We start from the raw sequence: 25,532 nt of genomic DNA, 5'->3' as shown, positions 1-25,532 counted from the left end.
CCCAACCGCCCTCCTGCTTATCCGTAACCGTACCTACCTTTACCTCTTGGGGCTTTTTCACAGCACCGGATCTTACCGTGTGCTGCTGATGTACGAGGCGAGCGCTTGACCTTCACCCTCTTTCCACAGGCGGAGTTATTAACTTGTCCGTGCCGGTGGTCCTGCCCGTCTCCGGCGCAGACAAGGAGCGTCTAGACGGCTGCACGGCGGTGGCGCTGGTCTACAGTGGCCGGCGCGTGGCAATCCTCCGCAACCCCGAGTTCTACGAGCACCGCAAGGAGGAGCGCTGTGCCCGCCAGTGGGGCACCACCTGCAAGGACCACCCCTACATCAAGGTCAGGACGGTTCACACGGCATCGACTGCAGCACTTGCGTTTACAGACAAGACAGCACATATCCGATAACAACAGGTCAATCTGGCATAGCGTTGTGTAGAGTAATTGGATCTTATCTAATGAAAATTACACATCAGAATCAGCATCAATGTAGAAGACATAAGGGCTAAGGGAGTAAACTGATACACAGATACAGTGGTAAATTGTTGTACAGATACAGTACACTGTAGTGTGTATTTGTAAAATATACATTTCAGGTATACACTCGCAGGCCACTGTAATAGTGATACGTGCACCCCTGCTCATTCCTGCAATTATGCAATCCGTCAATCATGTGGCAGCAGTGCAGCGTATGCAATTATGCAGATGCAGGTCAAGAGCTTCAGCCAATGTTCACATAAAAACCTCAGAATGCGTAAGAAATGCGATCTCTGTGACTTTTACTGTGGCGTAGATGTCGGTTCCAGATGGGCTGGTTTGAGTATTTCCTGGAGCTTTCGTGATGGATTTTCACCCACAATAGTCTCTGGAGTTTACACAGAATGGCGCACAAAAAAAAAACCCTCCCATGAGAAGCAGGTCTGCAGGTTAGAGAGGTCAGTGGAGAATGGCCATAATTAACTTAACATATAGTTAATTAATAAACATTAACGGTTAAGTAGCTACTCTTTACAACCATGGTGAGCAGAAAATCATCTCAGAACGCACTGAAAGCTTGAAGGAGATCGGCTCTAACAGCAGAAGAACACGTCAGGATCCAGTCCTATCAGCCAAGAACAGGAATCTGAGGCTGCAGTGAGCCCAGGCTCATCAAAACTGGACAGCTGAAGACTGGTAAAAGACCAGGCCATGTTTAAAACTTTCCAGTATGTTACACTGAGGAGTATTAGGAGAGTGTTCATCTATTCTTCCATAGATTCTTCTATTCTTCAGTGATAGAGGAGCCATCTTTTCTTTCTCTTTTTCATCTGGAACCACTGGCAAAAATGTAAAGTTACTGAAGAAAGGAAATTTCCTTTGGTCGATGCTACGCGTTCAGCTGCACACCTTTTGCTTTGACCGAATTAAAGGGCAGGTCTTATCTCAGCATTTTACCACGGTGATGTTGAATTCTCCATTCTGGTTGGTTAGAAGGTGTCGGTTAGTTTTCTGTAGCAGAAACTCGGGCAGTAGTGATGGCTGGAATTCATATGACGGGTAAAGATTAATGCACGAATAGTAGTAACAATTTGCACAGGGACTTGTATGGCAGACCCTCCACATAAGCAGATTAAAAAACATGTTTAGGTGGTGAAGTATTCTGTGAGGAAACATTTATATAGCATTTATGGAAGGAGTCTCCGTTGCCAGCACTTTGTAGCAGTCAGAAGAAACGTTTTCGGTCGTGAGAAAATCTTCAAGATTCGCTGACTTATTGTGCGTCCCTGTTTCGCGGTAACATGACGAGCTCGCTGTTGTTTCATGGCTGTTCCACAACATTAAATGTAAATATAAATGGATAAAAGTACAATGTATTGTTCTTTAATGATACGAAGCTGTAGTAATTGGGTAGTTGCAGTGGTTTAAGAGGAATAAAAGACTTCAGCATGTATTGTTATTCGATTGAATGTTTTTTTAAAAACAGCACATTATCAAGATATTGATTTAGACACTTTGGGAGACTCATGGTGGGCAGCAGGTGGTTAGTACGTTTACCTGACACCTCTGGGGTTGTGGGTTCGATTCATGCCTCCGCCCAGTGTATGCGTTTGCATGTTCTTCCCATTCTTCAGGGTTCCAGGTTCTCCGGTTTCCTGTCCAAAGACATGCGTTGTAGGCTAATTGACATATCTAAACTGTCTGTAGATAGTGCCCTGTGATGGGTTGGCACCCCGTCCAGGGTGTCCCCCGAGTCCCCGGGATGGACTCCAGGCTCCCCTGAGACCCTGTGTAGGATAAGCGGTACAGAAACTGGATGGATGGGAGACTGGTTTTGATGCTGTGTTAATGGTCCGGATGTGATTTTTTTTTTTCCATGTTCTAAGGCCACTGTGAGAGTCGTTCTCTCAACCCTACTCAACGTTGTCATATTTACAGTAAACTTTTGCTGTAGCCAGTAATGACATCTTTTTCATTCTGATAGGAGGCATACCTACTGTGCCCTCATTCTGTGCTCATACACTCGTAATCCTCTTATCCCCTACCTTCCTCCATTTCACACATCTGTTTTGCTTGGAAATCTCACTCAGCATTCTATTTACATAGCACTAAGCCAGATCCCTCACTCCTCCGCTTTCACCCGTCTCACCTTCCTCCTCTAAATATATCTGGGTAAATACTGAACAATTATTTCCATCTGGGAGCGAGGACAAGGGGCTCAGGTAGATTCGAATGCTTCTCAAGCAAAAAAAAAAAAAGAAAAGGTGGCACCAGTGGAGAAGATCAGCGACCCGTCTGCTTCAGAGAGATTCACAAGACCGGTGAGGCTTGTATTAATGGCAGTATCAAACTAGTGAAAATATAATGATTTTTCAGTCCCAGAGCTTTGCTTTGGCACTGTGCGACTGCGCTGGAATGTGCATGGAGGTGATTTTAGGTGCCGTAACGGAGAAAATGTGGCTCTGCTGAATTTCACTGGCACTGAGAGGGCAGGCCTGGCACCAGCTCGCTCTCCTCCTGTTTAAACGAAAGTGATTGTTTGTTAATATCTCAAAATTAAATTAGTGCAAATTGTAGTTATAACGTTTGGCCTGGTGTTTAATAATCCGTGGTTGAACTGTATCACGGTTCTGTGGTCTGGCAGAAGAATGTGTCCACGCCTTACTGTTAGACATTCCTCAGATCTGTTTGACATTGCTGCATGACTGTACTGATGGTTATTGGACCGTGTGTGTGTGTGTGTGTGTGTGTGTGTGTATACACGGGTTGAATTCCCGTGGCTGAAGCATGTCTGTCATCAGGACCAGGGTTGGATAACCTGGGTTCAATTGCTTGTGGTAAATCCACTTTTCCTGTTTATTCCCATTGCCTGTGTGACTGACAGGGAATTTGTGATCTTCACAGGGAAAGCAGCAGCGTGCCAAAGGTTCCACCGAACTGTGCCTGAGAAGTCCAGGCACACAGATATATGATAACACGCAGAAGCTCTACCAGCTTTATAGTGCACAAAAGCATGGGAGACTTCAGCTGGTCACGTGCAGTAGAGGCGTACTATACATAGTATTTACGATGACGGATGCAAATAGGAACGGATTTATGGCCGTTATTAGTTACATTCTTGAATTATGCAACCAATGTTTAAAAATAGGTTCTAGGGTTGTAAGGATTAATTGTCTGCCGCTCGACTAGAGGAAAATTTTAAAACAGTAAAGAGGGCCAAGCAGATTGAGCCTTGTGATTGGAGAAGCGAAAGCTTGTTAAGTTACCTAATCAGACCAATTATGTATTTAGCTTCCTTGTCGTTTTAATACGATTCCTGCTCTACAGGTGCGCATGTCGGCAGCAGCCGTGACGCATGTTGTTTATACAAGTTTCTATTTAGTAGAGTGAATTATGTAGAGTGAATATTATTATTATTATTATTATTATTATTATTATTATTATTATTATAACAATAATAATTATTATTAGGGCTGCAGCTAACAATTATTTTCATAATAGATTAGTTGGCCGATTATTTTTTCGGATTTAATCGATTAATCGGGGGAGGGGGGGGCATAGTGTACATAGTGCATAGTGTAAGTGTATAGTACGTCATTTGGGACGCAACTTTAGTATTTGCTCTTCGATGCGTGTTTTCGGAACGGAAGTAACATAGTGAGTAAATGTGCCCCGTGCAGACTGACTAATGGATAATGAAATTCGTTGACAACAATTTTCATAATTGATTATTATCAATTTTATTGATTATATTATGCAGCTCTAATATATATATTACAAGTAGCGGTAGGACTTGTTACAAAGTTGGTGTTGCAGCTCTAATTATTATTATTATTATTATTATTATTATTATTATTATTATTATTATTATGTAGAGTTATGTAATACATTTCACTTAGTATTAACGTAAACTTTTACAGCTTACATTTACAGCATTTGGCAGATCCAAAATCCTTATCCAGAACGACTTGCATTTATCTAATTTATACAGCTGAGCAGTTGAGGGTTAAGGGCCTTGTTCAAGGGCCCAACAGTGGCAGTTTGGCAGTGCTGGGATTTGAACTCACGACCTTCTGATCAGAAGTCCAACATCTTTGTGAGAGCAAAGAGTTCGATTTTACTCAGGGCTTTGAAAATCATATGTTGGATGTACAAAAACAAATTGGATTATATAACTCAGTTCAGTGAAGTGGAACTGATGCATCATTTGAATTTAGTAAATTCAATAAGGTTTTTTTTCCAGTGTTCACACTATATAAAACCTGTAGTTTTGATGTTTAGGAGTTTGCTTGGCCCTTAAATGAGCCGCGAGTGTGAATCGTATCCCTTCGTCTTACACCTAAATCTAACAAGTTTGAAAGGTCTTCACACTGGCCTTCTATAGGCAAAACGTTGCAATATTGAATCTGTTTTGTTCTAAGTTTGATCTGGAGTTTTCTCACGTTATGCAATTTGCATCTTCAATCAAATGTCCCCTGCAGTCATCTTCTATTAAATCTGGGCATTTGTGTGCAAGTCATTCAAAAAGGTCATGGTTCTAGACAGTTCTGATTCGGAAGTGTGTTTGTGTTGGTTCAGATGGTGATGGAGAGTGGCGACTGGCTGGTGGGAGGAGATCTGCAGGTACTGGACCGAATCTACTGGAACGATGGCCTGGACACCTACCGCTTCACTCCCAATGAACTCAAACAGAAGTTTAAAGAACTGAATGCAGGTAACAATTTGAGACATCGACTAGTAATATTATCTACTATACTATACTAGTAATATTATCTACTATACTATACTAGTAATATTATCTACTATACTATACTAGTAATATTATCTACTATGCTAGTAATATTATATACTATACTAGTAATATCTAATATGCTGGTAATATTATATATTATACTAGTAATATTATCTTCTATACTATATTAGTTTCTATAGAAAAATTTCTAGTTACAACATGTAATTATATAGCTTTGTCTGGTTTTGCTAATTTAAGGGCTTGTGCACTTGTATCGGTTACATCTGGCAATGCTGTGATGTCATTTTTGCTTAAATCGAAACTGATTGCAGCTTAATTATTAGGGAAAAGCCTCTACAGAAAAAAAAAACATTTCTAATTATTGTTTGAGATGGAAAAAAGGTTTGTATCATTTAATGCTTTTTAGATGGATCTGTTTGTCACTTGCAACATCGTAATTACAACGTCCCTGCATTTATGTGCACTGCTAATTTTAGCTAGTTAGCTAGCAAGATCTTCTTTGGTATTTTTCTAATTTGGAAAAAAAAAAAAACGAAACCGTGTCACGAAACTGACTTCCAACAGTAAACTGTATGTAGAAGAAGAATGACTTATTCTTGATCACTGAAAGTCTTGTTCACCATACCATCATGGCTGGTTGAAGATCTAAATTATTTCCAAATCACCCACATCGAATGACTAATTTAAAACATTTAGCAAACTTAGAAACATGTAGCACATGAACGTAACAGCGTTTGCAACGCCTCTCTTCCCGCAACAGATGCCGTATTTGCGTTCCAGCTGAGGAACCCAGTCCATAACGGGCACGCGTTGCTGATGCAGGATACACGCAGACGCCTGATGGACCGCGGCTATCGGCGTCCTGTGCTGCTGCTGCATCCTCTGGGCGGCTGGACCAAAGACGACGACGTGCCGCTGCCGTGGCGCATGAGGCAGCATGCCGCCGTGCTCGAGGAGGGCCTGCTCGACCCCGCCTCCACCGTGGTGGCCATCTTCCCCTCACCCATGATGTACGCCGGACCCACTGAGGTGAGAAACATGACGTACCAACATTTTCTGACTTCTAGTGCTGTTTTGCTTCAGTAATAAACATTAGCATTTAGGGGTGAAGTGTTCCTTTCAGAACTAAATACATTCTTTCCCATGCACTGCGCTGCTGTTCCCTCCGCCTCCAACATCATCTTGAAGTGCATAGCCTCCGAGCGGAGCCTGGATCATCACACATGATCAGTGGCATTTGATGTATGCCTCTGTGCACCACTTCTAAACACAACCAGCTTTCCCAGACCCGATTCCTCAGTGGCCCCCACACACACTTCAGTCAGCGAGAGAGAGAGAGAGAAAGCAAGAAACTCCCCCTGACACAAATCGTCACTGATCAAATGAACATAGTCTATCTGTTTTTAAGTGCGCTGTCCTTTAATCATTTGGCTGGGGACGTTAAGGCTTTATTAGGAGCAGACATGGATCTGGAGCTCTAAAACAGCCCACAGGAAGCGGCCATTACACTCGGCATGAGCTACGAGTCACGAGTGAGGGATCCGCCCGCTCACACAACAGCATATCTCGTCTGATACAGAGCAGTCCTGATCATTTGTCTCGGTTCAGTCTGGCAGGTGCCTCACAAGTTTGCAGTTTGTATTTCTGGCAGTGCTTCTTGCCTTCACTGTTCTTTCTCAAAGTGACTTCTGTCTTGTTTTTTGTTTTTTCTTAAAATGGAGGACACCGGATCATTTAATCAGGAATATAAAAGTGCCAACATTTACAGTTTAGTCGTAGCGTTTATGATTTTTGATTGATTCATTTTTTTTCAGTTAAAATTCACCTAGCATACAAGCTGGTTTTACTGAAAGGAAAAGCCCATGGGATGTGAAAGGCCCACATTTCCGTCTAGTAGTGGTTCTTTTGACTTCAGACCAAATTTTTCTGCCATTTCACAAACCTTGGTCTTGTGAGCCAACATAAACCAAGTGGGTAGAAGTGTAGTCTCTCTGGTTTAAAAAAAAAAAAAGTGGAGGAGAATTTGTTTTGCGGTTTCCTAACTGTTGCTTGTCAGACACCTTTAAAAAAAAAATAGCTGTCTAATCCACCACAAGGGATTTTGTGGTAAAATAAATGTTTTTTTTCCTCTACCTGTTAAGATTTTCTTCTTCATAATGTTGCCACCGCTACATAATGAGACCGTTTCTAAATTGTTTATAAAATGTTTATTGATGACATTTTTCTGGACCTTCTTTCCTCAGGTGCAGTGGCACTGCAGAGCCCGAATGGTAGCCGGTGCCAACTTCTATATCGTAGGCCGAGACCCAGCTGGCATGCCTCACCCAGACACAGGCAAGGACCTGTATGACCCTACTCACGGCGCCAAGGTCCTTACAATGGCACCCGGGCTCATCTCTCTGGAAATTGTGCCCTTCAGAGTGGCAGCCTACAACAAAGTCAAGAAGGCCATGGACTTTTATGAGCCCAAAAAGTAAGATTGCTCATCCTGTTTTTCTTCTTACATTCCCAATACTTTATTAAGTTTGTTTTCAGAAAACTCACCTAAAAACTTAGAGGTCATAAATTTCCATACGCCTTGCAGGATCTGCAAAATGTTAATAATAAATAAATAAGAATGTTCATAGAAATTGCATGTTGTTGTTTATTTAGTTATTAATCCATGAATAAGTTATTTCACATAACAGATGTTTACATCTAGTCCACAAGACACAATAATAACTGCTTTTACACAAATGAACCAGTTCAAAGGTTTACACACGCTCGATTATTAATACCGTGTGTCGTTACCTGCATGATCATGTTTTGTGAGAGTTGTTCATGAGTCCCGTGTTTGTCCTGAGCAGTTAAACTACCCACTGTTCTTCAGAAAAATCCTCCAGCTCCTGCACATTCTTTAGCTTTCTAGCATCTTCTGCATATTTAACCCCTTTCGACATCGGCTATATGATATTAAGATCCATCTTTTCACACTGAGGACAACTGAGGGACTCGTACACGACTATTACAAAAGGTGCAAACATTCACTGATGCTCAAGAAGGTAACACCATACATTTAGAGCCAGGGGGGTGTAAACTTTTGAACAGGATGAAATTGGTAATATTTTGTTTAAAGTATTGTTTGCCCTTCATAAGCTACATACTTCCCAGAAGACAAAATAATAACAGCTTACACAAATAGTCACGTTTACACGTATGTAAACTTATGAGCGCAGCTGTTTCTGGAGAGTTGAGAGGTCAAAAGCCTGAAAGTTTTTGGTTCAAATGGAAGAATTCTTCAAATGTACCCGTATTCCAGCTTTACCAATATTTTGTAATGAATATAGTAATCAATCAGTCCTGATTGACATATCATGCAGTCCTGACATAAAATTAGACACCGTAAAGTGTAACACATGCTATATCTTCGGGAGATAAGATAAGATGTACCATTATTGAACCCCCGCCCCCTGTAGGGGAAATTCAAATTGACACAGCAGCACAAGTAGGATGAGTCGCATCAAAGAAAGAAAGAAAGAAGCCTGGAGATTGGTGAGGACGGTGCCGCTTGAAGTACCATGGAAATTGTTTTGGACCTCATTTCCACATGGACATTCTCACTGTGGTTGCTGGGACTACGTTTGCTACAATGGCCTTGGGACTGCAATCACCACATTCAGTTTTGCACTCAGGTCTCCTTTAGTGAACAGTGGACTTGTTCAACAAAACTGACTTCATATAAAAACTATAATGAACTTTCTTTTACTTTCACACTATCCGCTGTTACCCAGATGAGGACGGGTTCCCTTCTGAGTCCGGTTCCTCTCAAGGTTTCTTCCTCATATCATCTTGGGGAGTTTTTCCCTCACCACTGACGCCACCGGCTCGCTCAATAGGGATAAATTCACACACTTAAAATCTGTATCCTGTGTTTATATGTTTCTGTAAAGCTGCTTTGAGACAATGTCCATTGTTAAAAGTGCTACACAAATTGAATTGAATTGAAAGAAAGACAGTAATTTCCATAGATAGTATACCTATACAATAGCATTAATAGAAATGCTAAAACACATGCGTGTGTATGTACGTATGCTAGAGTTCTATTTGTATATGTATATGTGCAGTATCCTCAGTATTTATATACATGTGCAAGATCTGTGAAATTGTAATTAACTGTTGAGAGTGTGTTTCTGTGAGACTCAGTCAGTGGAGTAGGAGGTACTGGCTATTGCTGCATCGTGGAGTCTGATGGCTGATGGTACGAAAGAGCCTCCCAATCTGTTCAGAAGGCAACGAGAGCATAACTGGACGTGCTTTCTGGGTGGGGTAGATGTTTACATTGCAGAGACGAAACAAAAGAGGGCTTTAATATGACACCTTGCTCCTTTAAGTCTCTTCATCATGGCACATGGATGTAATTGTCCACTTTATGTATTTACTCCATAAGGGATATCATAAGCCGTTTCTAAAACTCTGATCTTCAACAAACCGAATTAAAAGGGATCCGTGTGCTTTCCTTTGCTGCTCGAAACTGGATCTCGCTTTTAATTCCCAGCGTAACTACCATGTGCGTTTGGCCTCTTCGTTTATGTACGGCCAATTGTAGCGCCAAGAATAACAGGAAACTTTTCTCCGGTACTTTGAAGTCGTCTAAGAATCAGAGCTGCCACTAATTACGGTGCTCTGTAAGGGTGCTGCTGACGATGACTAACGGAAATTGTGCCGTGTAATTAATAGCGTTCTTCGTTGTTAAGCGAGCTGCCGTCTCGTGCCAGAAACCACGCTGACTGAATCGTGTCGAGGAGGATGTGTGAGAATGACGGCATGAGCACGACGATGGCGCATTATTTACCGATCAAAGTGTGCCGAAAGATGTTTCTGGCCATAATTAGTTTGATTTCGTATTGGCACAACTGTAAGAAATTAGGCGCAGCTCTAATCGTCTGTCCCGTCTGATCGTTTTGGAAACACAACAGTCGCGTGTTTCGGTCTGCCCCAAGCGCTCGGGCTTTGATGCTCGATGTGAGCTGTTTGGGAATGCTAGGTCATCCTTCTCAAATGAACATGTTCTGACAAGCCATCACATGATGTTGTCCATCACAGGCTAGCATAAATACACATTTTCTCGGTCTTTCAATTGCAGAACTAAAAAACCTCAGAAATGTTTGATTGGTTGTGTTTAGAAAGGCAGAGTTAAGAGACAAGTATCTTAACAAGTACAGGGGTGCCAATTTTTACGCTTTATCCGCAGCATTTACAGACCAGCCAACCTTCACGCATATTACGAAGGAGTTACTAGAGTGCGCAAGTGCAAGTTATCACTTAGAAAATATACCCATAGAACAGTCAAACCAACCCCCCACCACGGCCACAACCACGCCGTCCCTCAACCAAAAATAAGATGGGTCCGATTAGCCATTTTCTCAGGTGTTTTGAACTTTCTGATTGTAACTCGACTGTGGAAGCCCCTCCCCCTCCCTCCTATCTCACGTCAGTAATGTTTTGGCCAGTGCCGTCATCTTGACCTGGTTTTCCTGCTTGAATGAGGCGCGGGCATGGGAGCCTCACTTTCTGTCAAGGGAAATGGCAAAGGTTTTGAGTTCATTCATGTGAATTAAAATGCATCGCTGTACCGTATATAAGGCCAAAAGTTTATGGACACCTGCCCATCACAGTCATGTTCGCCAAACGGTTGGGTTTTTCTAAAAGTTAGAAACACACTATTGTTTAGAATGTCTTTGTATACTTTTGACCATATAGTTTGTTTGACTTGGCTAATCTTCTGCTCTGGCATTTGGTGTATGATCCTAATGTTTTCTTTCTGTCCCCTTCTCCCCTCTGTCTGTGATTGTTTTGATGGTTAATATGTATGGTGGTGGTGTGTTTGTTTTTCTATGCACCCACAGTGGAAACATATGTCTTTGAGGACAAATAAATTATCTATCTATCGATACATCAGTTATCTATCTAGAACAAAATTAATCAGAAAGGCCACTTCACTGAAGCGGCAAGAAGTGAAAGTTAGAAGTTGCTTGCTCCAACTTCATCAAGGTGACCTTTTCCCTGTCAACTCATGCGCCTTGGTGAGAATGCCAGGAATGCAGTCTCTTTGTCTGGTTAAAAAAAAAATAAAAAAAGTAATATTAAAGAAAATTTTTGGCACATCTGCAGCAGACTATTTTCCCTACCTCTTACTCTCTGTTTATTTTCTGCATTTAACACACTTCTGTTAAAAGATGTGTGCGCTTTTTTCTTTTTTAAGTAACTAAGCAGTCTAATCTTCTAAAGTGTGTACAGATTGTGAGGGATGGATCGTGAGTTTTACGCCGACACCAGATCTATCATACACTGGATGCTGCTTGACATTCCCTTCTCCCTCCTTTTCTCCCTTCCTCCATCCTCCCTCTCCTCCTTTGCTCTGTCTTCCATCCTGCACTGAGTGAGTGATTGGGGAGGGGAGCCACGAGAGCAGCGCACCATCTGAATTTCAAAGGGCCCCGCTTGGCGCCTTTGCAAATTTATGGCGTTCTGTCTGTCCCTGAAGCACAGCGACGCTGGGCCAGCCCAAATCCGAGACCAATACGGACGCTATGCTTAATTGCCTGCGATCTCCCTTAAAGACTCCCTCAGGCCAAGCTGTTTCTCATTTTACTGTATGTTAAGTTTCTCGTCTGAGTTCGAGTTTGTTGCCTGCTACTCCACCTCCCCCTTGTCGGTTCCGTTACTAGCAATTTTGAGTCTGCAGTTTTGATTCGAGTTCCCTTTAGCTTGTCGATTCGAATCCATAAATCAGTGTATTTCACGCTCGTCGTATCATTTTGAGCAGCGTCGTTACAGATTCTGCTAAACTACCTGTGCTGCTTTGTTCCTTTTCTATTCGTTATGGCTTTGTTCTTGGTAAAGTAACTCTTTTACGCTCTGAATGAAGTAGATAGCTCTTAGCAGTTCCCTCATTCAGATGACCGAGAGCTATGCAAGTGTATCAGCTTAAGTATTTTGGAAGACTTTGGTCGACCCTATCTCCCGTGTAATTAATTCTCACTGCGTGTGAATCTGAATGTTCATAAACATGGACGAAATGAAATAAACCCATGACCTTGTTGGACGTTTCGGAGCCCAAAAAAAAAGCTAATTAAATAAATCTGTGACTGTCGGAGTTTACACAAGGCTGGTTCAGGTCCCAGGTTTGTGGTGGTGTGTTTTGTTTCCACTGCTTGGTGGCTCTGAAAGTTTTTGACATTTTTCAGAGCTCCTGACGGCGAAGCCATGTGAAACGCTTCACTCGCGTGGACGAACGACATCCGAGCAGAGCCGCAGCAAAACGAAACCACATTTTTACAAAATTATGTGATTAGGGAGGTTGAAAAAGTACACATAAGTCCAGTACAGAAGGAGCGCACGGCACAGTCTATTTGTGTTCCTAACATGGTTTTGTAAATATAAGAATCTCTAATCTGTCGCATGCATCTTGTTCACTTCCTCGGTTCAGCGCAGATGCCACAGGAGATTCTATTTACACTGGGTTCGGGTTATTTATCAGATATCCGAACCTCTGTTTATTTCTTTGTAGCGTTTGTTTAAATGGAGAAAGTGTGTTTAAATAGTGTTTGCATATCTAGCTCTGTTCTTTGCTGATTTTTTTTTTTTTTTTTTATTAAAGCAGTTTTAAGTCTGGTATGATTTGGTTCCAGGTGAACTTTGAGTACTTTAAATGTTATAAGTGGTATAAATTTCCTTTTGTAGGAATCTGATGTGGTGTATTGGTGTCAGGGCTGATACTAGGATCAGGATCAGAACAGATTTGACACTTTCCAACCTGACCTATTTTATTCCATGAATCCAGGTTCATTGCCACAGCACAGATGCTGTACAGGGCACAAACTGTGACTCTGTGACCTGATGCTTCATATATTTTTGCAGCTGAATGTTGTAAAGATAAAGCTTGATTAATAAGTGGATGCGAGTGCTATATTAGTATCAGCAAATTCCTTCACGTAAAATAGAAGTATGGAAAAAGTGTGATTAGTGTGTCCTTAATTATAATGTTCTTTACTCACTGATGTTGGAAATATTATATAGTGCAAAATTCAGTATACCAAGAGGATTGGGTAGCGTTTTACGTTAACGTGTAATGAATTTGGTGTAGTGGTGGCTTGGCGGTTAAGGCTCTAGATTACTGATCAGGGGGTTCAAGCCCCAGCACTGCCAAGCTGCGACTGTTGGGCCCTTGAGCAAGGCCCTTAACACTCTCTGCTCCAGGGGGCGTTGTGTCATGGCTGACCCTGCGCTCTGACCCCAACTTCCTAACATGCTGGGGTATGCGAAGAAAACAATTTCACTGTGCTGTAATGTATATGTGACCAATAAAGACTTGTTATTAATACAGCCATGAACGTCAGCATTAATACACCATAAGTAACATTTAACATTAATAATAATTGCGTTGTATTATATTGTATTGTTACATAAGTTTAATTCATTATGTTAATGAATATTTTTGCAGGTGTAAATTTGTAGAGTAACCACTGAAACGGGTTTTAAGATTTATACCTGGAAAGTTTAGTATGTTATCACCATTTAAGAACATGCTGTAATTTAGTTTTTGCTTATTTTTGTAAATTAGGAACAACAACAAACAACATACTATAATTGTGAATTGTGAGGTTTTCTGTGAGAACTTTTATTTAGCAAAAAATTTTTAAAAGGAAGTAGTTTCTAGTTTCATGTCAGCTCTTTATCAGTCGGAGGTAAAGTGGTAAAATTTCCAACACAGTAAAGTCCTCATAACTGATTGTTTATTGGTAAAACCTGCATTTTTGTCTTTTTATAATTTCAAGAAAGGAAAAAACAAGAGGCCGAAGAGGCAGCCGATAACACGAGCGAACTTATTTCCTGGACGTAACTATAAATGGATAAAAAGTTATTTAATGTTAATAAATGTAACCTGGGACATGCTGTTATAGGAAAATAATCAACTTTGACGTAGGAATAGTAACTCCACTTCATGTTGAGCAGCGTCATTCCACCCCATCGTCGATTATTTTCCATGAACAGCATGACCTGTCATGTTTTATTCCTTATTAAACGTAGGAAATCATGTTCGTTAAGGGAACCGTAACGTAAAAGCATTACCGTGGCTGATTAAGATACAGTAGAAAGATTTAATCAGGGACCGGGACAGTTATTAATCTGTTCAATAATGAATTCATTTCCTTGTTGTCTCGTTCAGTTATCATCATCATCGCAGCCGTGCCGTTTCGTTTCTCCTCTGTGTTTCTAAATCTACTCTTCCGTTCTTGTTTCCTGCAGCCACCAGGACTACGACTTCATTTCAGGCACGCGCATGAGGAAGATGGCACGCGAGGGCGAGAACCCACCGGACGGCTTCATGGCCCCGAAAGCCTGGACTGTGCTCAAGGAGTACTATAAATCCCTGGAGAAGGCGTAAGTCATCACCTGGGTGGAGAGATGAAGGCTGACGATGGTTCTGTTACAGTCAAAAGAAAGGAAAAGATGTTGCAAGTGGGGGGTGGAAGGGGGGTGGAAGGGTTATGTTGAAACATGGTCATGCACGGGGACCACTCGAACCTGTCCAGCTTTGCATAGGGAAGTGGTGTATTGAATATTACCTTATTGCTTACAATACACATTATTGGTTCTTTAAGTTACTGTCTGCTTTTGCTTTAGTTTTTTTTTCTTTAGTGATTTTAATGTTCTTGGATGGATTCATGTCTTTTTACGCTTACATTATTGACTCCACAGTGAAAAATGTCGTATTTCAGAAGCATTATTAAATGGTTTCATGTGAAGAGCTTTGTCAAAGGAAGGAAAAAAAAACGGTTCACTAATATTAAGCTGTTATACAGTTGAAGAATTGATCATCGAAGTGTAAATGTTTTGCTACAAATGATCTGAATCATCCTAATTTTCACAACTACTTTCACTTCAACATCTTACTGTAACAAAACACATTTTGTAATAATGGTGTCACGATTTAAGGCTGAATCGCAGATTTTCCCTGTCTGAGCCTGTCAAGATGTAAAGATGAAAAACTAAAGAATGATACTTTGCCTTAATATAATACTGTTTATCTGAGGTAGGGATGCATCGATTCCAAGGCGTAGACCCTCATCTCAGTGCTCAGCGTTCACAGAAATGATGTGCTGTCAAGAATTTTTCTACATGCATGCTTCAGTGGTTCCACACTCGCGAATACTTCTGCATGCGCGCCAAAAAAAAAAAGTTCATGGCACCCATTTTGAATGACCGTACTCACTAATACTGCTCTGTGCGATCAGCCATCTTTACACTCTGTATTAGAGATACTGTTTAAACACTGTAAGATGATTTATCTTCCCTGTTCCAAGTTAGGTGTATTGTTGGAAGCTGCTACAGATGTATAGTTCTTCCTCTTGCTATTTTCACATCACACGGTTTGCAGTCTGCTTTGCTTTGATTGCCGTAATTAATCCAGAAATACCGTTCCTGTCATCTGTTCATTAGCATGACAGCATACACTAGGATTACGTCACGTAGTATCAGTGTCGGATGTTGGCATCAGAGAATTTAAAAGTAAACGAGAACAGTATCAGGTAGATGGAGAGTTATCCAATAGCAGTATCGGTAACGATGCATCCCTAATCAGAGGTAGTTGAACAAATGAGGTCAAAACGGTTTCCCGAACAGGTCATCTGCCAATGTTACTTTCTTTAGGTTGTTTGTCACATGACCTCATCAGAGTGCAGATGTGGTTTGGTCATCTGCAGCCTAACTGGATGTTCTTTAGCGATTATGCAGTATATAGCTAAAAGTTTGTGGACACCTGACCAGATGTGCTTGTTGAACATCCCACTCCAGATTTGATGTAATAACCTCCACTTTTCTTGGAAGGCTTTCCACTAGATTTCGGAACGTTGCCGTGGGGATTTGCGCTCATTCCAGAGCATTAGTGAAGTCATGCGAGAAGGTTCCAGGTCATCCTAAATGTGTTCAGTGAGTTTGAGGGTTCAAATCAGGGCTCTGTGCAGGCCACTCAAGTTCTTCCACTCCAACTTTGGCAAACCATGTCTTCATGGAGATCAATTTGTCTACAGCAACATCTGGAAGAGGCCCAAACCTGTTCCCGCATGACAAAGACATTTCATACAATTGTGTGCTTCTAACTTTGTAGCAACAGTTTGGCGAAGAACCACATATGGGTGTGTGGCCGTCAGGTGTCCACATACTTTTGGCCATATAGTGTATCTCTGATATATTTATATACTTATGATATTGAAAATAAGTAGTTTTTCTATGTGGTCCAAACTTAAGATGGTCACGCTATGGAATAATGTATTTTAATGATGTAAGGTTGATTATGTGATTGAAATGCCTTTAACAAAATCTAGGTCATTCATGGTTTCTTTTAGCTTGTCCAAAGCCTATTAATATGTGCACAGACACTCCACACACACACACACACACACACACACACACACACACACACACACACACACACACACACACACACACCCACACACACCCTAGTTGTTTTACCTAACTAAGATGGATGGTTTCTATAAATGTTTCTGATTGTCATTGTTTTAGCCTGTAGTTGGATCTTTGTATTGTTTTTATTATTATTGTTGTTATTATTATTATTATTAGTCACTCCATTAATTATGTGGATTACTCATTAGTTTCTAATCTGTTGTTTTGACCTTTCTTACTTCTTCAGCACTGTCTTTTATTACTACATCATCTCCAATAAACCATTCCAAGCAAACCGACCAAGTCAGGCGTAATAATTGCTATTCTATGAGCAGTCTTAATTTTATTCCTGCCAAGACACCCAAGCCAAAAAGGATGTGATTGTCAAGTGAAAATGATTTATTTTTTCTCTCTCCCTCATTCAAACAGTGATTTATTATTGTAAACGTGCTCCTATTCGGTTTGAGTGACGGTTAACGTGTGCACCGCTGTGAAAACCGCTTCGCCAATGTGACGATTTTTTTTTTCTTTTTTTTTTCTCTTTCCAATCTTGTGTCCGACAGCCGTCGAAGCGCAGCTCTGGCACTTTATATTGGACAGAGACGACTTTGCTGCACATCCACACACACACACATTTTGAAGCAGATGGTTCCCAGATGCACTCGGCACCCTTGTGAAAGTGAAAGGCATTGAGATCATTCCCTGCCCTTTCGCGAGCCGCCTCGCCTTTCTTTTGAATATCGCTCTGCGATGTAATGTCCGAACCCAGCAGCAATGCCCCCCCCCCCCCCCCCTTCCTCAATTAGATCTCTTTCAGTCCCAAATTGCAATCAAACATTTGCCCTGGAATCACTTCCAAAAACACAGCAGGAATATAAAGAAATGCTTAGAAGTTTATATTATCTAGTGCTAAACCTAGGATTTGTTTTTTTCCTCTTCTTTATGGAGTCATACCTTGGATCTTGGATGAAAAACATTCACAGGACATCAAGTTCAGTACCAGTGTCTGTCTTTGATCAGGTCTTCTGTATCTCTAGGCATTTAAATAAGGCAGTAAATTTTTAAGTGACTGCGTCTACAGGGAGTCTTGAAATGAAGCGGGACAAGCTTATGCTGAAGCAATTCACTATAAAGCAAATCCATCTAGTGCTTGTCATGCTTGATCATTCCTGATGTGGTGCACATTTTCGAAGTCTTACGCTTGCCTGGTTAATAGTCACAGCTTTATTGACCCTGAAATGCATTCAGATTTATTTGTATGATCTGTTTTGTTCTATTCCACTCCTTTCGTGTCAGGTTTAGTCATGTCATTCTGTTCTCATCTCATCTCTGCTCTGAAAATATAAATAAAAATAACCGTTAGGTGGCGTCGAAATGGTAGTGTTGATATTTCCTGTTCTGATATTGATTGTCAGATGTTTTTTGTTTTTTTTTTAATGATAGCGATGATTTAATGGCTGTGCAAATAGTTGGATTGAAGATAACAGCCATATATTTCGGTGCTGTAGGTCATATTCAAAGCACCAGGTCTTTTGGAATTAAATTTTGTTGTTCGCTGAGATGTTAGAGGAACTCTGATCTGAACAATGCTTCTTATTCAAATGAACCGTTATCTTGCATTCTCATCAACATTAACTTATGGAGACAGTGGCAGCTCTAACTTGTACGGGTCCCTATGTGAAAGTGTAGATTTACTGAATGAATCCAGTGCAACTTACAGTTGAGCTGCGCAGATGAAGGTGATAAGCTTAAAACAGTAGCAGTTTAGTGGTCCTGGGTTTTGAACTCATCCTTCTGCTTAGTAGGCCAAGGTCTTAACCACTGAACCACCACCTATTTTACTGTTAGCATGCCTGTGCCAGCCTAGACGGTTGCCACATGCTCATCTGTAACCGTATTAGTCGGATCTATTCTAGTTGAGTATAGGTCAAATGATCACCACTTGGAAGCGGATTCCTGGGCAAACTGTTGGATCGAACTTTGGTACTGAACTTAGTCATCTTGATCTAACTCCAGGACAATAGGATCAGAAATGGAGGAGAAGATTTGAGGATGATGTCTTGCACCCAACCCCCCAACAACATCTTTATGCAGAGTTTGTGGTTTGTTTGTTTTTTGCTTCTGCCTGTCTGTACATGAAAGGGATTACACTGATTCACTTGAGACTTGGGATTTTGAAGTGTGTTCGCCCTTATGGGGCAAAAAGGCCAATTCTGTACACAAGAAGTGAGATGCCCTCCACTTTAAAAATGTCACATTGTGTAGGTGTTCTCCATGTTAAATAAGAATTGTCAGCATGTCTCCATTATGCAGCCACGACATGGACCATAAACCCTGTGTGGTATATTGAATGACCTCATCTGCCTCTGCGATGGGTTGAGTTTGAAAGTGCATGACCTGCTTGATCTGCTTTTAACTCCTAGCCCCCCATCTGGTTTCACTTTTATTCAAAGCCTTCCATTAAAATACAGCTCTTGTCTGTAAAAAGACAATACAGCAGTGTCCATCAGATTATATGCAGAGCAGAGTCAAAGCTTTGAAAGAAGACAGAGTGACCTGTCATCCTTTCTCGGGTCGTAAATGAAGCCCATACTGCTTTGGCGACTTGGTTATTGCAAAGAGGTGCTGTGTAGGCTGGGATATTGTGATTCCCTGGTTCAATGGTTGCTCGACTGTTCCATGCAGTGTTTTTTTTATTTTTTTCCATCCTTTTCTTTTTTTGTAAGGATTTGCCCCATTGCATCTGCACCAAAACAAGCGACACTTGAGACCGACCTCCCAAATTGTCATAATCCCCAACAAGTACAGTCCTTGTCTTTAATCTGTCACTTTTGTAGGTGTTGCATATCAGACAGAGATGCGACTCCAGTGAGAGAGACAGGGGCCTGATATAAAGGGATCACACGGATATAAGGGTATCATACATCAAATACAGCAGCTAGGCCTGCTCACATCAAAGAGTCACATCTGGTTTGTGACAAGCCTGGGACCCAAGACGCCAGGTTCTTCTTGCGCCCGAGGGTTGGAGGAACTGACAGTTACCCTTTTCTCCCCCTCCTGGTTTGGTCCTTAAGGGTGTAGTTGCTCACCTTCTGAGCTGCATCACATGGTGCCAGTATTCCTGCACAATGCCACCTACCTGGATGATACAAGGGCCCTTTTGTTGATGGGTGCTAGGTTTGTGTGAGGTTCCAGCCTCACACAAATGTGTGATGCTTCTGGGGATGTTCTACCCTGTAGAGTTGAGTTGCAATCTTTACTTCTGTCACTTTTGACAGTCTTAATGGCCTTGATTAACTGGATCAGGTGTATGTTGGGCCTGAAAGTTGGCATGGTGGTAAAACTCCAGAAGCACAATTAGGTGATTGTGTGCTAGACTCGCCAAATCTTGGTCACAGAATCTTACATAATCATTGCTGGAGGGATGTGTCTTGCCTTTTTATGCATCACCTCATGGATTGTTTTTGCTTCGATGGCACCGGTAGTGTTTCACTTGCAGGTTTGAGCACATCATCTGAGGGTACGTTAATTAATTCTTTGTTAATGCATCGTTAATAATCAGGAGTAGTTATACTTGAGCTTTTCAAGCAGCTCAAATCTGTTGTGTTTATGCCATCAGACTGCAAAGGACCATTGTGTTTCAGTGATTAAGATTCTCTGACAGTTGCATTGAAGTTTTAGCGCCTCAAGGTCCTGACATCAAATTTACCGACTGCCAGGGAAATACTATTGAGCAACACCCTTAATGGTTCAGCTCAGAGGATTGGATTCAATCAGTTGTAAGGTCATTTTAGATTAAAATGTCAACTAAATCAGAAATTCCACCTTTCTAAACAACAACTGATCAAACCATAGGCTGTAGCATTTATGACAGACGAGTGTGTGGGTGGCATGGAGAGCGTCATGAGGGACGATGATGGGTAGCGATTAACTGTCGAGCCCCATCTATATGATGTCATGATTTGGTGTGTTAAGGCACTATGGTGCAGCCCAGGAGTTCTTGGTTCCTAAAAGGCTTCTAATTGGACCCTTATGTAAAAGGGACATTTCTGCTGCAGAGTTCCACATAGAACCTTTCAGATCAACAAGACAAAAAAAAATACAATTTTTTTAGATGTAATATTTCAGTTAGTGTATGATGCACACAGTTTGTACATAGCCTGTGTGTGAAAAAGACACAGCAGGTGCACAGGAAGTATTTGAAGATATTTGAAGATATCAAGATGCATTGGGGCAACACAGTGGTGCAGCGGGTAGTGGTGGACTCTGGTTCAAATCTGAGCTCGGGTTACTGTCTGTCCCAATTGTCCCATGTTCTGCATGGGTTTCCTCCAGGTTATTGAGCTCCCAGAAACATGTTAGTGGGTGGAATGGCTATAAATGTGTGCACGATGCCCTGCGATGGACTGATGTCCCATCCCGGGTGTATTCCTGCCTCACTCTCAATGTCCCTGCGACAGGCTCTGGATCCACTGTAATCCTGACCAGAATAAAAAGGTTACTGGTGACAGGAAGCCTATTGCCCTCATTTGCAGCTTGCTAGCGAATAAATCTTGGTCTGTTACCAGTCTATGTTGGATAAATATGAATAAATGTCAATGTAAAGCCTGTATGAAAAGGTACACATAAGGTACTGCTATACGTACATTACAATGCAGTAGCCAAAATAACGTAGGAAGGAATGCTTCTCTTATAAGAGGCCACCAGCTGATTTCTTATGAACACACGTCACATGATGAAAGCTGACAGCACTCTCTGAGATAAATATCAACACATGTCAAGACAAATGTGTTCTCGCACTGATGCTATAAGCCGGTTTGAAAGATGAAGCACTCTGACCCATTGACGTATTCAAATATGGCAACTCGCACGCTGTGAATCGTACGTCAGGGTTCGCAAACACACCTTTTATCTTGTTATCCCGGAAATGGGAAAGAGCGATGCTATCTGCAGGCCTGTGGAGAAGCAATACGCACTAATCTCGTAGTTTATTTGCTTTCGGCCAACGAATGTGGACCACCCTCGAGGAGAGGCTCTCAACATAAACACCCAGACACACACAGGCTTAGAATGACCATATCATGCTGTGGTGAACGCATAAACACTAATGCACAATTAGCTGGTTAGTAAGTGTGCTATTGGCAGACCTGGTGTTTATATAGTGCAGAAGCCAAAGGAAATATTCCGTAAGGCGTTCTTCGGATATATTGTTACCTATTAAATGGGTATAACGAGTCTGTCAGCACTGAAACCCAAAGCCTTGCTTTAAACGTTTTTATTGGGCTTCATTTTTGCAAGTCAATGTTGCCTCTTAATCTGCCTGGTAAGTTTACAAGCCCTTTGCTATGGTGAACTTCTGAAGAAATTGAGATTCCTGTGATGTTCTCCATATGCCGGGGTTCGCACTTTATTTTGTGTTCGTTTGTTTGTTTGTTTTAAATAGCATTCTAGTCTATCTAGCCTAGCTAAAGTAAAGTAGGTTGCCAACCGGTTTGGTTTAAAGAAATATTCTTATTTGTTTAAACCTAATCTCTGTTTATAGTGTCTGTATACACTCACCATCCACTTTAAAAGGAACACCTGCTCATTTACTGTATGCAGTTAACCAAGCAGCCAGTCATCTGACAGCAGCACAATCCATAACATCAGTTCGTGTTCACATCGGACATCAGAACGGGGAAAAAGTGTGATCTCTGTGACTTTGATCATGGCATGGTTGTTGGTAGCAGATGGGCTGGTTTGAGTTTACATAAAATGGTGCGAAAAACAAACCACAACAATATTGACTGAGTGACAATTCTGTAGGTTGTAATGCCTTGTTGATGGCAAAGATCAAAGGAGAATGACCAGACTGTGGTGAGCAGAAAAGCATCTCAGAATGAATAACACATCGGTCTTTAAGGTGGATTAGCTACAACAGCAAAATACCACATCGGGTTCCACTCCTATCAGCCCAAAACAGGAATCTGAGGCTATCATGGGCACGGACTCACCAAAACTGGACAGTTGAAGGCTGCAAAAAGACCAAAACCAAGATTTTTTTTTTGTTGTTCTCACCATTTGTTCTCAACTGTCCAGTTTTGATGAACCTGTCTGCTAGTAAATGTTTTAGGATGACAACGGCATGAAGGAATTTAACCCATACTGTTCATATGTCGTTTTATCCAGCCTATATATACACAACCCCGGAGCAATACCCAGCTGTCCCACCATGCCACACAGTATAAAAGTTATGCGTGTATATATACTCAGTATAAAAAGAAATGTCCCTTTTTCAGGAGACTCTATTTAAAAGATAATTGTGTAAAATCCAAACGAGCTTTACAGAGTTTTATTGGAAAGGGTTTAAACAATGTTTTTCATGCTTGTTCAATGAACTATAAACGATTATTGCACATGCACCTGTGGAAGAGTCCTTAAGACACGAACAGTTTACAGGTGGTAGGCGATTAAGGTCACAGTTACAATAACTTAGGACACTAAAGAGACCTTTCTACTGACTCTGAAAAACAGCAGAAGAAAGATATCTAGGGTTCCTGCTCACCTGCGTGAACATGCCATAGACCTGCTGCAGGGACGCATGAGGACTGCAGATGTGTCCAGAGCAATAAACTGTAATGTCTGTAATGTAAGACGCCTAAGACAGTGCTACAGGGAGACAGGGAGGACAGCTCATCGTCCTTGCAGTGGAAAATGACATGCAGCCGTGTGTCCCCCCGGACGTGATCGAGAACTTTGTGGAAGAGTGGAGTAACATCTGCCAACAAGATCTGACCAATCTGGTGCAGTCCATGAGGATGAGATGTACTGTAGTACTTAAAGCAGCTGGAGGCCACCAGATACTGACTGTTACTTTTAATATTGACCCCCTTTATTCAGGGACTCATTATTCCATTTCTGTTCGTCAAATGTCTGTGAAACTTGTTCAGTTTATGTCTCAGTTGGTGAATAGTTTTATATTAATACAAAAATGTACACATGGTAAGAAATTTGCTGGAAATAAAAGCAGTTGAATGTGAGAGGACGCTTCTTTTTCTGCTGATTATACTTTATATTGAGTATGTTGAGTTTCGATCGAGTAAACAGCAAAACTGCCAGCAAGAAACTATAACAAATCATAACTTGCTTTTGTGTTTAAAACCACATAAACTCACTTGAGTACACTGTCATGTCAGTTTGGCTGGAATTGGCTTGTTTTCCTGGCATCTTGGAGAACCTGCTCCACGTCTGTCTCTGCAGGTAAAATCCCAGAGTTCGTTTTTTCCCCTCCAAATCAGAAATGTGGTCTATTACTTTTTTTTTTTTTTTTTGATCATAGAATTTTTATTGGAAATTTGCATTTTACACATTTTAACACCACACCCAACAACCCCAACAAAACAAGCACAGCCAAAACCAAAAGAAAGGGGGGAAACAAAAGACGATAACAAACAAACATTCAAAGAAAAACACAAAAAAAAAGAGGTAAGATGATTAGTGTTTACCGTCTACCTCTCCTCAATCCACCTCCAGGGTGCGTACATCATTGAAGTAGGTAATAAATTGTTGCTATTTTCCCAAAAATGAGTCACCCCTGCCTCTGATGTTGTACTTGATTTTTTCAAGTTTTAAAAAGAACATTAAGTCTTTAAGCCAGACTGATATTGAGGGGGTTGTGGAGAGGTCCAAGACAACAATATTCTACGCCGAGCAAGTAACGATGCCAAAGCCACAACACTAGCTTATTTATGGTTCAGAGGCTGACGCTGAGATGAAACACCAAAGATGGCAATTAAAGGACAGACATCCGATTTGATTTTAAGAACGTCGGACATAGTTTCAAAGAAAGAGTTCCAAAAGTTCTGCAGTTTGGGACAGAGTGCAAACATATGACTCAGGTTACAGGGCGAAAGTTTGCATTTTTCACACGTCGGGAACATTGGGATATATTTTAGACAGTTTACTCCAAGAGAGAAGTGAGCTCTATGGACCACTTTAAATTGTATGAAACAAAGTCTAGCACAGGACATGGTGGTACGTATATTATCTAACACTCTGCCCCAGTAATCATCCTCAAGCTCCAGGCCCAATTCCTTTTCCCAAGCACTAATGGTTTTGATATTGTAAGAATCGTCCTGTGACCAGATCGTTGCATATATCTGTGAGATAATGCCACCCTTATGAGGATTCAGCTTGAACACCTCTTCCCATGCAGACTTTGTAGGTAAGGAGGGAAAACCAGCGAATAGGGAGGAGACACATTGCCTAATTTGAAAGAAACGGAATAGGTGAGACGACGAGGACAACTCAGAAAAGTTTGCAAACACATTATTAATGAAAAGATCCTCAAAGCATTTCAGACCCTTCTTTTCCCACAAAGAGAATGTGGAATCTGTAAAGGATGGGGGGAAAGAGGTGGTTATTACATATTGGTGCCATGGTTGAGGCCGAGATAGATTTAAAATGACGGCGAAACTGATAGAAAATTTTTAGAGAGGTACATACTGAAACGTGGTCTATTACTTAACATGGTCCATTAATTAACAAAATACAAAGATTACTCTTTAACATTGAATTTTTTTTTTGAGGGGGGAATTATACACAGTGGTGCTTGAAAGTTTGTGAACCCTTTAGAATTGTCTATATATCTTCATAAATATTTGCTCAAACATCATAACATTTTCACACAAGTCCTGAAAGTAGATAGAGAATCCAGTTAAACAACTGAGATACAAATAATATACTTGATTCATTTATTTATCATTTATTCATTCATTTATTTATTGAGGATCCAATATTACAAATCTGTCATGGGAAAAAGTATATTTTTTATTTATTAAAAAAATATATTTTCTTCTGACACATTAATGCAGCAGGTA

General features: G+C 41.1%; 1 protein-coding gene across 2 annotated transcripts in view; it reads left to right on the top strand.

The window, feature by feature from the left end:
* papss1 (3'-phosphoadenosine 5'-phosphosulfate synthase 1) overlaps positions 1-16,969 on the top strand; it is a 34,400-nt gene extending 17,431 nt beyond the window's left edge. For both annotated transcript variants that reach the window (XM_017463308.3, XM_053679874.1), the window contains exons 8-12: positions 130-335; positions 5,052-5,187; positions 5,987-6,255; positions 7,470-7,699; positions 14,515-16,969. In XM_017463308.3, coding sequence (XP_017318797.1) covers positions 130-335; positions 5,052-5,187; positions 5,987-6,255; positions 7,470-7,699; positions 14,515-14,653 — 980 coding nt within the window. In that variant the 3' untranslated portion in view covers positions 14,654-16,969. The remainder of the gene's footprint in view (positions 1-129; positions 336-5,051; positions 5,188-5,986; positions 6,256-7,469; positions 7,700-14,514) is intronic.
* Positions 16,970-25,532: the final 8,563 nt, after the last annotated feature.

Source organism: Ictalurus punctatus, chromosome 3 (assembly GCF_001660625.3).
Source record: "Ictalurus punctatus breed USDA103 chromosome 3, Coco_2.0, whole genome shotgun sequence".
NCBI lineage: Eukaryota > Metazoa > Chordata > Actinopteri > Siluriformes > Ictaluridae > Ictalurus > Ictalurus punctatus.
The sequence above is the reverse complement of the archived record's forward strand: the minus strand, read 5'-3'. Positions and strand labels throughout refer to the sequence as shown.